Below are 12,562 nucleotides of genomic sequence, written 5' to 3' on the forward strand. Positions count from 1 at the left end.
TGTGAGGTGGAGCATCCCAAAACTGGAGACTGAGCAGTAGTCAGAACACAGTGGTAAGGATGAACTGAACAGGTGCATCATCTGTGAGCAGAGGGAAGAGAATGAATTCTGCAAATGAATACAGGTAATACTTTCAGGTTTGAAATTGTGTTACTTCTCCAGTTCCTTTGCATTGGCTGAAGGACAAGTAATGCTGTAGTTAGGGTATGATGGCAGAAAAATGTGGTTTCTAGAAATAGAAAAGGTTAGGATGGTGAGTTATTGCATCAGTGCAGAACTTAAGCTGATGGCTAAACATTGATGTATGTGTGTCAGGTCCATTGAGATCCTACTTTAGTGAGAATGTGAAGGTGAAAAGAAGTCCCTGAAGAAAGTTGAAAGGGAAATGACCATGTAGTTCAAGACAATAGGGAAAAAAAGTAGTGGGGGGCAAAAGCCAAATACATGCAGCAGCTGTGCATAGTCTGAGAATTCTCAATGCTTTTGCTAGTCTTCCATTTCCCTGGTTCAGCAACAAAAAAAATAAGATTTTTGTGGTTTTATTATATTTTCATCTGTTTTGCATTTCTGCATCCCTTAATGTGTCTCTCAGCTACCTCAGCATTGAGCTGTACGTACCATAATGTCAGCAGTTGTTCTGGTGCTTATTGGTAACAAAATGTTTTGTCTTGCAGACACTGCTTTTCCAACTACAGCATGTGAAGCTATTTTCTTATAGTTTTTCTCCTAATCTGTTCACTTCACCAGTGTGTATTTGTTTTCCACTTGTTTTGTTTCCAGCTTATGAATGTGACAATACTCTGTTCTCTTCCCAGTCTTTAGCTGTTTTGTGTTTTACATTGACTTCCATGTAGATTTGGTTTCCCAGTCTTCCGTTTAGTTACTGTCCAGTGTGGTAACATTAACTTGCAATCTTGACATCTGCAGCCTTACTCTTAATAAGCTCCTTTGCTTCAAAACCTCCTTTTGTGGCAAGAAGGTAATTAATAGTTCCATCCTGCTCTAAATTTTGTTCTAATGTAAGCACCATTTCCAAGTACTTCATTTGTGCTCTGCCACTCCCGCATACATGCAAAACTCGTTATTATTTCATTCTCTTGCATCATCATCCAATGTGATAGTTATTGCTTGAATATGTACACATTTCATTCTGAATGTTGCTGAGGTTGCCTGCGTAGTGTTTTTCACATACTTGCTCTCAGTTAGTATTCACAAATAGACAGCATGATAGCAGAGATTGGAAAGTACTAACATAAAAATAATAAAGGAATAGCAATTGCCTGTGGTGATTGGAAATTCAGGATAAATAATGCCTGAACAACTGGAAAGGTTTTCAAGCTGTAGAATGTTAAAATATATTTGCAGTGGTAGCAGGAGGAAAAGGTAAGCCTAAAAAGTAGAAGACTATAAAGTAGACCTAAGAATTAATCCAAATAATGTGGAGTTCCTTGGTTCAGAAGAGTGATGCTTTTCCTAGGAAATCCACATTCAGAACTGTTTTCTGACAAACCTGCCTAGTGAAGCTAAATGGCTTGTTGTAGACAAGTAGGCATGTATGCATATATGGAATTGAGAAATTCAAGGCAACACAAACTTATTTAATTACAATGAGACTTTGTTATATTTAAAGGAAGTCTTCAAGTGGGATGTGAAAAGACTATTAAAAAGACAGCCTTTGGACTGTTTTAAAAAAATAAATAAATTCCTAACTATGGCCTGGCTGCCTTTCATTCCATGCCTTTTCTTCTCTGCATGTGGTACTGAGCTCTAGTAGATGCTCAGCTGCCCCACAGTCATTTGGAGTTAGATGCTGAAGCTTTAGAATAGGAATTCCTGTTTGGTCATTTGGCACTTGAGCCTGCTTTCTTCTTCCTAGTCCTATGGTGTCATCCTGTGGGAGAGAAGTGATTGGGAGGAATTATTTCAGGAGAGACAGCGTAAGTGAAGGACTGAAGCATGCTCCTTGGGGCTTTGGAACTGGGATAGTGGTGTCTGGTTCTGCTCTTGTCTTCAGAGATTGTAATCAAGAATCTTCTCATTAACTGCTTAGAACTAGGATTGATTGTACTGTCAGAAGCGTTTTGTGCAGACAGGCATGGCTATCTTTGACTTGACTTTTAATTTTTACTACTCCCTGAAATCCTCCAGCATAATAGAAAAATGACCTTAATTAGATGGTTAACATCAGTTCTCTAACATTAAAATGAAGATACATACCATAGATACTTGCCAAGAGAAAAGTTCTAAAACAGTATGTCTTCCTTACATACCTGTGTTCCAACTTGGCAGGTAGCAGATGGAGAGTGGAGAAGCCTACTTTATTTCCAGAAACTTTGTACATAGGGAAGAAATAGATGTGTGAGCAGCATGGGTTCCTAGTCTCATTAACTGTCTTCAACTACAAAAAGCTGATAGTATAAGAGAAGATGCAATTCAGATGCTTCTGGTGAAACCTAGCAGTGTAGGTAGGTGTATTTACTGATTATTTTTTAAAGACTTTCTTTATTGCTTTTATTTTATCTTCTCCAGTGATAAGAATCAAGTTACTCTAAGTAAATTCATGGTTTTGAAAACAAAATTGTAGAATCAGGCATAAAGGTTTTGCTCTGTTTTGTAATAATCTACCAATATGGTGCTTGCTTATCTCTGTACTAGCATTCCTCCTGTATGAATAGTGAATTTCTGTGATAGGGTACTACTGGAGCAGGGTAAGGGCATGGAAAATGCTTAACAGAAGCAATTTCTCAGTGATAACTGGGAGATGTAGGTCTCCTGTCAATAACAAAAGTCCATAACTTTAAAATTAAAGTCTCAAACAGAATTGTTACTTGAAATGAGGGAAGGCATGGGAACTGTTTAGTGTTTGGTTAGTTTAAGACATCAGAAAAAGCTCACGCTAAATTCCAGGCTGTCAGTTAACTGTTGGGGATGAGAGTCTTTAGGAAAGATGGCCATGTCAATATTTAAAAAACACTTAGAAAAGAACAAAAAGAGCAACCTGTGGTTGGTTGAGTAAGTCTTGCCACTGTACCCCACATGGTCATGGACTCTGAAGGTCATCCTGCAGCCTCACAAATGAGCAGAGTTAGGGAAGTGATGCGCTGCCAAGTATATGAGATATGAGATGCAGTGTCAGTCTGGAAGATGTTATCATTTCTCACAGTGCACTTCAGGAGACCAGGAGAGGGAACTTTTTTTCTGATGTCTTTGTCTAAAACAGCTTTTGATAGTTTTCACTGTTCATGTACCTTTTCAAGTCAAACCACTGTTTCTTCTACCATCAATTGCCTAATCTGGCAACCTGATGTTGTGCCTTAGTATTCCATGCTGTGTGCTGTATCGATTCAAAACACAGTACAAAAAGGAAGTTCCTGTTTCATTATTTGAACAGTGTGGTTAGCAGGCTTCTGGATAGGTCCAGGTTTCTTGTGAAACAGTGAACAAAATTCATTATGCTGAAAAAAAATGGCTCCACAATTGTGAGCTTTTAGTCTCAGGATCTTGCATATTCTGTTCTGAATGTGAAATTACTATTTACAAGTAACTACTAGTAATTTATATTAAGGGATTCATTGCTACAGTTTTATACTGTGGCCCTACTTTCCTATTCTTTATTTCTTCCCTAGGTGTTTCTCTGTAATATGCTGACTATACCTAATAGAAATGAAAATACTTACTTTCTTTGGAGGAGGAAGCTACCAGAATTAATGGAAGCATTCAAGAGGTCATCAGGTGTCACTTATGTTTGCTTCTGATGAAGGTATTTTTTGAAATCCTTCTCAGTTTCATGTGACTAATGTTAATTGGAAATGCACAAACTGCACCCAAGTTAGAACCATGTATCAAGACAAAGTACCTTTGTAAAATCTTTTTGAAAGGCATTTTAAGGACAGGTGACCGTTAAGTTAGAGCAGTGTGGTGATTGTAGAGTACAGGTGTCAATTTACTGCTTTCCCTTTTTTTCTTTGTTTCCAGGTGAGAAACTTTGGACATGAGTTAGTTAACTAAAAAGTACCACTCAAGTGAGCAAATAGTTTCCCAAAGTCACAGGTGCTGATTTCATACCAAGCAATCTTGACTTAGGCTGTTTGAAGGTCTTACTCTCCCTAGCTTTGAACACAGTACTAGTCTCAGTGGTATTACTGACCTCTACTATAATTTTGCACAGGACAGTACTTCCCAGAATTGCCCCTAACCTTATTGCCTGCATAACTGGAAAATAGGCTGTTTTGTGTGTAATAAACAAGTACAATATGGAATACAAGAATTAAGGTGCAAATGCTGGGGGGGGGAGGGGGATTAAATCTCTTATCTGACACGCATCTGATAATTTCAAAAGTAAATGTATTTTCTCTTAAAGATCAGAGGTTGGTGTCATTCTGAGCTGATCACTATGTAAATCTTATTTGCATTGGTAAAGCTGATTTTGGGTTACAGTGAGTAAGAATGGAACTTGAAAGCTGCATGAGAAGAAATGAAAAAGCTGCATTACTAAAATCCAAGTTGTTTTTAGCCTAGTATACTTGATAATTTGCAACATTTAGAGATAAGATTCTTCCTTCACTATAAAATAAAGAACACAAACATAGGTTTTAAACTTCATTTATTGAAAATGTTATGCGTGATTTTATTCAACATCTGCAAGTCTTAAAACATTTAATTCTGAATAAAAAAGTCAATTAAGAAATTAGATTTATAATCTCCATTGTAAATTGTACACAATCAAAAGCAATCTACTTTTGGAAAGCTGAAATTTTATTTAGCTGTAAGGTTAGATGTCAAATCCTTCACCAATGATAAATGTATCCTAGCTGCCATCGTCAGAGCAGTTAGATTAATAGTTACTCCCTGTTTCATTTTCTATAATGAAGCTTGAATGGGGAGAAGTAGTCAGAGCTCCTAGTTAAAGTCATAATTTCTTCAGATGAACTCTGCTGGCAACTTTTTTTCCTTCTACCAGGAACTGTTACTTGTAATCTGAACTGCAGCAGTTGTGTTGGATCACACAAGTCTGCATTCATTAGCAGCTTTAGCTAATACACCCTACTATTTCACCACTGGATGTATAACCACTGTCAGAAAGGCACAGCAGTTGGGAATGTCATCCCTTAAGGTGCCCATGAAAAAGTTTGCAGAGCTCATCTGTGGGAAATCTAAGCTGAAATCTACAATCTAGTAGTTTTGATACAGGAGGTAGATGTCTTACTCACAGCTTTATGGAGCTGGTGTAGCATTTTGCAGATGGTTTGTAGCATTACACTTGTGGCAATGAAAGCAAACATAGATCTCTTCTAGTAAAAGGGATAGAGTCCTGTCCTGAAGGGACCAGTTCAAAACCTTGGAAGCTGACTTCAACAAGCTTTGGCTTATGCCCTGATGTAGATGCATGGTATTATTGGTACTGGCAGATGTACAGGGAAATGGCAGAAAAATATTAATTGTCACACTAGCGAAAAGAATCCTTCCTGGATTTTGTTCTTATCATAGAAATAAGCTTTGTAATTCCAGGCAGTTCAGAATAGAAAGCATCATGTGGAGCAGGGGGAAAAAAAAAAAGGAGAAGCAGAATTTTTAATGGAAACAATCTTACTTTGGACACGGATGTATAGAAAGAAAACGTAGCTCAACAGCCTTTGGAGCCCTTTATAGCAAGTTCTGTAAGGAATAATACTTTTGCTTATAAAAACTTTTAGAAATATTATTGCTAGGTCCCATTTTCAGAAGCTGAATTGCTGTTTCTATGTACTGTAGCTCTTCGTATCATTTACTTCATGTGAACAAAGTGTTTCTTCATGTATCTATTGACCCTGTTCTATCTCCATAATAAGAAATTTTAATCACTCTAAGTCGTAATTCTGCTGTTTATACCCAGACAACCCAGCAACAGGCAGAACAGTTCATAGAGATGCTTGGGGTTTTTAAATACCTTTCTATAAAGTGATTTTTGAGAAGTATTGCCTAAAAACACTTCTGTAATCTAGTTTGACACACTGGGGAACTTCAGTGACTTGGCACACTGCAAAAATAACTAACTTTGAACTACTACAAAAAGTAAATTCTCATGCACTAGGAGTTGTGGCAAAAATTGTCCATGCCCTCACTGAATGATGAAAAAGCCACTTCATTTAGAAACTACAGGTAGTGATTTGAGGATAGCTTTGCCTTGGTTAGGTGATACTGTGTGTTCAGTTGATCCTAACATTAGAACCTTGTACTTCTCCTGTAATTCATGATGTACTCATAAATAGCTAGATATAGAAACACTGCTCATATGAACTGAGTATACTTAGACAGCTAAAAGGCTTGTGAAGGTGAGCAAAAAGGGAAGTTTAGGCAAACAGCTTTGGTGTTTTACGCTTAGGCAAGTCACCCTACTAAGTGCTACATTAGTCATAGCTTCGATAGGTTAATAAAAAATAGATTGGCAAATTGATTTTGGAGTTTCAAAATCCCTCTCTGTTAAGGTAACTGTTTTCACACAGTTACATACTCCCCTTTATTAAAGGGAAAGTAATTTGAGAAATTATTTCTGGGAAATCTGTCAGAGTAACTAAGAGTTTATAAACCATACTTCAAGGTGTGTATGGATATGTTTGTATACCATATAACAATTTGACTCTTGAATCTGATGTAACCGACAAAAAATTGTACAACAGCAGGACCAATTTAGGAACAGGAATTACACCTATTTTCTCCAATTCATTTTAACACTGACTTCATTTCACACTGGCGCTTTGAAGTGCTGATGCTGACCACCTGTAAATAAGGAGTTCTCATAATGTTACCCAGACAACAAATTTGAAGATAGTTAAAACCACATAGCTTTTAACAAATAATGGTAACTACAGGCTACCCCTATAGCACCCAATCTTGTAAACACTTAGACACATATGTAAATTCACTGTGTTTAACAGCAAACAAACCGATGTTTACGTTACCACCAAGTTTTATGCAAACATGGAAAAAAAAAAACCAAGAGCATTAACATTACTTTGCATATGCATCAGGCATCCTCTGTGCACTATGCATAAGTCAGACATTAACAAATGCTACAAGCAGAAAGAAATATTGTTAGTAGCACTTGCAAAAATGGAGGAGCTTGGGAAAAGGCATTCCATTTGTGTTTAAAAAAAGAAAACAAAATCCTCGACAAAAACACCTTCCCCCCACCAACTGAACCACCCAAGAATACCCCTACTGCCACCACCAAACCAGAAAGTCCTACAGGAATCGAAAATCTGATGTCTACTGTTCAAAAGGATCTGAAAGGTCATGTGTTGGGGTTTTTTTAATTTACTGTAATAGTTTATTGCTCCCCCTCTCCCTGCATACCTGTTATAGTCTTATACTGAATATTAAGTTCTACTTTTCCTCTTATCTTCAAAGAGACTTTTCAACATATAAACTTGAACAGCTGATACCACCACCATAACTCCCAAGTTGACCATGGACCAGAAATTCACTCTGTCAAAGTTGCTTTCTTGTATATTTCGGTCACGAGCCTCAAATGCTCTGAGGAGGGTCTGGATTTGAACACTTTTGCTTAATCTTGCTTTCACACTGTTGATGGATTCCTGGTAAGTGACAAAGTAGTAATTTTAGAAGAAAAATACCTGAATTAAATGTATAGCTTGCAACATGTCCAAATATTAATGCAGTATTACCACCTGTCATTCAAGTTTGTGCTCGCAGTTTTGTCATTAGTCTTACCTGTTTATTGTATATTACCTAAGAAAGTTTAATTAACAGAGTATTAATGGTCTATAGTCATTTGAATTGTTCCCTTTTACCAGATAGGGAAGCAAGACAGAAATCAAACCTAAAATCAGGTGTTTTTAATCTTCCATATATTTGGGGGGATACTGATTCCAGATGTTCAGACAAAAAAACACAATGATCTCTAAGGAAATAGCCTCAAACCAAGTCACTGTAGTAGACAAATGTAGGGTGTTTTTTTTCTATTTTATAATCAAATTAAAGCACTTTTTAATGCAAACTACCATCAGGACTGGAGCTGTAGCAAAAGAGAAGTACAGTAATGTTATATTTCCAATTTCTTTCTATGCTTTCACTGTAGCAGCTATCAACTACTGCTTCAGCTTTAATACTGTAGCAGAATTTTGACAATAAATTGTGACTAGGACAACTGGAGGTCCTACAACGGACACACAGTAGATCTGAGAATCTGGGGAAGTACATGTACACACCATACATTTGTACTTCTGTATCTACAAAGTAAACACCTGGCCCTATAATCTGATAAACTTTCATTTGCAACATAATAGACAGTAACAACCTGAAAACTGACTTTATAAAGTGCTAATTTATTCTTAATACAGTTACGGGACCCTGAAGTAACTTTTAGTAAAAAAGATGTAATGTCTGCAAGAACAGGAAGCAAGTATTTTTTTAGACAGGGTAAACCCAGCAGCAGTTTCTCCATGACAATTTTATCTGTGGCATATCTAACAAACATTTTAAGGACGTTTCATGAAAGCCAAATAATTTAATGATTAGACTAAAGTTCATGTATTACACAATAAGGAACACCACCACCACAAAAAGGCTTTAAAAATAAGACAGAATGCCCATTCTCCCCAGCAAACATGTTGTGTATCTTTTAACTACTAAATGTTTACATAAGTCCTCACAGAACTTGAAAGTGAAGTAATGACTAATCACATAAAGTAACTTCACGTTAACCTTTAAAAAATTGCCTACTTGAAGATCTGCAAGGCTCTGACATGAAGAAAAAAATGTACCTTTTTTTGGATTATATACCTGTTCATACACAAGAAGCTATCAAATCCATTCAAGTATTACTTGTGATTAGTGTGACAGGGATTTGCTATATATTTTCCCTCAAAGACTCTTCTTCTGATTATCTTGATTCTCAGTTTTAAACACCTGGTCAGCTTCTCAGATTTCATGTTTGGTTTTTCCTATTTTAAAGTGTATTGTACACCTATAAAGGATCTTAAACATTTTGTTGTTTGAAGGCTGCATTTGACAGCAATGTGTCCTTGTGACCAAGAGCAGGTCTAGGAAGGTTCTTTTCCTCCTCTCCTCTGCCCTAGTGAGACCACACCTGGAATACCGTGTCCAGTTTTGGGCTCCCCAATTCAAGACAGACACAGACAGCGATCTGCTGGAGAGGGTCCAAGAGTGAGCTATGATGATGACTGGGGGACTTCTATGAAGAGAGACTGAGAGATCTGGAGATGTTTAATCTTCAGAGGAGAAGGCTGAGAGGGGATCTTAGTATCTATAAATATCTGAAGAGTGGGTGTCAAGAAGAGGGTAACAGTCTCTTTTTGGTGGTGCCCCGTGATAGAACAAGGAACAGTGGGTACAAGCTGTAAAACAAGAGGTTTCACCTCAACACGAGGAGACACTCCTTTACTGTGAGCGGGGTGGAAACCTGGAGCAGGCTGCCCAGAGAGGTTGTGGAATCTCCTCTGGAGGCTTTCAAAACCTGCCTGGATGTGTTCCTGTGCAGGCTGCTCTAGGTGATCCTGCTTTGGCAGGGGGGTTGGACTCCACCTCTAGAGGTCCCTGTCAACCCATGACATTCTGATTCTCTGAAATAAAACACAATGTCATTCGCTACACCTCTGTATTTGTAAGTACTTGTGGATGTTGAGTTTCTAGGGTTTTACCAAACTGAGGCAGAATGGCTAAATGTCATAGAGATATGTTCTTGCCCCCCAGATATTCTTATATTGAAAAGAATTAAACATCAAATACTAACCAGAATGTCTTCCAGTTTCATATCTAGGAGATCTGTGCCTGTAACATACTTCTTCCAGTCTTCCTGATCTTGTCCATCTTCTCCCATATTGTCCAGTATCAGTTCAAAGAAAATCACCTTTTCAGAAATGGTACTGAATGTGTTATCAAAGCAGAACATGTAATCTCCATCTTCTGTTTCGACCCTGTGTTCATAAGTAAAATGTCATTAACAACACTTTTTGTGCTGATTCTCAAAAAGGGAGTTTTTGTAAGGAAATTTTCCTCTTCATGACTGGCAATCATGCACTTGGAAATAACTGAATATGCTTTTAATATAAAAATAACCTCTGAAGACAATGACAGTGCACAGTCACAGCAAAACAGTCCCACTGCCTCTAAAGCCTTAAAATGAAGACAGTAACATAAATTTCATTTTCTTTTACTGGAATTTTGAATAAGTGTTAATCATTAGAAAACTGCTATCATGAGTGGAGTTCTTGTATAGTAAAGTTACAATAACTGCACTGTATCTTGACAAGAAGGCTGGAAAAATAAGATTAAAAATCCTATATTTTTATGACTGATGACCTTTTGATATTAGTTGAGACCTTTTTCAACTCAAATTTTTGTTAACAGCCACCTTTAAAATACATCCTTCACTGTATGGTAAAATCCCTATTAAAACCACATTCAACTGCTTTTATTCTCAAACTGTCCTATTGGAAAGTCTTTTGTAATACTAAGGAAAAGTACTTGACCTGACCTTCACTTCAGTTACATTTAATAAAGAAACTAGAGAAGTACTTTATATAACACTTCTAAGTTTGAAGATTTTAAACTTACGTATGAACTCCATCTGATTTTCTTTCATCAAAAACTAGAGTTTCACCTTTTGGAGAGAGTAGATGAAAATCAACATCTAATCCTGCTCCATCTAGAACCTGTGAAACAAAAGAAAAGGTGCTCCAACCAGTGGAATTCCTGTTCGGATTGCTGATGGCAACATTTCATGGGAGACAAACATTTTTAGGTAAGGGAACAGACATGGAATCTGAAAGCTGAATCTGTCTGCATGACTTCACACCAAGTTATCTGGACATAGATTAAACTGGTTCAACCCACATCCATTTTAGCCATTTCAAATCTTAAACTAAGTATTATCTCATCATGCTGGCAGAGTCATTCCTAAGATCTTGGGCTAATGACCAGCACAGAAGATACAACAACACTTCTGGTGCAAATCACAGCTGCACCCACAGATTTTCTCACCTTTTCATGCACATTTGAAATCTGGATTTTCCCTGAGCATTCTCTTTTACCAAAGGCAAAAGCAACTGAAGACATTTACTCTCCTAAGCTCATAGTAAGTATACACGGTGTTATAAAACTGTGGTGCTTTTAACTGTATAACATGGGTACAGTGCCATTGCAGCATCTGCTGTTGCAGAAATTCTCTACTGGGAAAGTAGCAACTGTGTAAGGGAGCAGAGAAGGATTGTTTTTATGAGGTTACTTGCGTACATGCTCAGGGGGTTGTTTTGTTTGCTTCCAGTTGAGTACAACAGTCTGCTTAAATTGAGGGTAAAGTTTACACTGACTAAGAAGTGACACTGGAGACTTACCCTAAAAACACCACAGACAAGGAAAAGCAGTAGCTAACAGCTGATTAATTTACAAGCCATACACAGTGCTATACCTTCAGGCCTATGATACAACCTAGACCCTTGAACTAAAAATTCATATAGCCTTTATTGGATCATTTCTGAGGCTGTAGCCAGGAAAATTAAGTACAAAGTAAATCTATTCCAATGACATACAGTGCAGAGATCTATCTGTTTCCCAGAAGAGTCTGACAACTCCTCCCAGACCTCAATGGTAGTCTAGTTAAGTAAGACTGGTTTTGAAAAACATACATTTGACATAAGTGTTTAATATCAATACAATGTGCATCAGCAGCAATTTTGTTTATATTGTAGGGCTACAACACAAGGCTGCAGCTGTTAACTGTCTCCATTTTTGCTGTTTTAAAGACTGGCAACATGATCTTGTGAAGTAAAGCAAATAATCTGTTAAAATAATTACAAATAGCGTTCAGTTTTAACGTAATTTGTAGCGCTACACGAGGCCTGCTGCAGGCAGGACGTGCATCCTGCCTGCCCAGGATGTGCAGGTAGCAGGACCAACTTCTGCCGTCTCACCTTACAGAGCAAGGCCGGCGGGAGCACCCGGCCGTCGCCCCGTGAAAGGTACCGGGCTCCCTCTACTTCCCCAGGCACTGCCGGGTGGCAGCGCCCCTCGGGCAGACGGCCGCGAGGCGGCTACAGCCGTGGCTCCGGGCGAGGGGTGGGGAGCCCCAGGATGACGGGAACGAGCTCCCGTTAGCAAGGGCGGTCGGTACCGCTGCCACTGGCGAAGCCTGTGGAGAAGGGAACCGGTAGCCGAACCGCCCAGCACCGCCCACGGCCCAGGACGGGTAGAGACGCCGTCATGACAGGATGCGGGACCACCCGGCTCCCCTCAGGACTACCCGGCGGGCGGGCCCCTTGCGGCCCCGCAGCCCTGCTGTGCCCTGCCCGACCTGGTACTCGAGCTCCAGTGAGGCCTCTTTGCGCATGGGCTGGTAGAAACACTCCTTGCGGCCGGCGGGAAGCGTAAAGGTGAAGTCGCTGTCCAGAGAGGGGCTGAACTCCGCTACGTCGGAAGGCAGCAGGAGAAGCGCGAAGCACCCGAACAGTAGCAGCCGGGGCCACGGCGATAGCCCCATTCCGGCGGCGTGCTGCGTCGTCCGTGCTTGGGGCCCACCCGCCGTCACGCAGCGAGGGAGGTGGGG

The 12,562-nt window shown here is 39.1% G+C and overlaps 1 protein-coding gene across 1 annotated transcript; it reads right to left on the reverse strand.

The window, feature by feature from the left end:
• Positions 1 to 6,477: 6,477 nt before the first annotated feature.
• On the reverse strand, positions 6,478 to 12,555 carry TMED5 (transmembrane p24 trafficking protein 5). The gene is made up of 4 exons (XM_068141271.1): positions 12,311 to 12,555; positions 10,576 to 10,673; positions 9,752 to 9,935; positions 6,478 to 7,574 (listed from the first exon to the last, which is right to left on the reverse strand). The coding sequence occupies exons 1-4, from the start codon at positions 12,494 to 12,496 to the stop codon at positions 7,356 to 7,358; spliced, it is 687 nt and encodes a 228-aa protein (XP_067997372.1). The 5' UTR covers positions 12,497 to 12,555; the 3' UTR covers positions 6,478 to 7,355.
• Between the last annotated feature and the right edge of the window lie 7 nt (positions 12,556 to 12,562).

This window comes from Melanerpes formicivorus, unplaced genomic scaffold (genome assembly GCF_026170545.1).
Source record: "Melanerpes formicivorus ecotype bairdi unplaced genomic scaffold, bMelFor1.0.p_v2 SCAF_7, whole genome shotgun sequence".
NCBI lineage: Eukaryota > Metazoa > Chordata > Aves > Piciformes > Picidae > Melanerpes > Melanerpes formicivorus.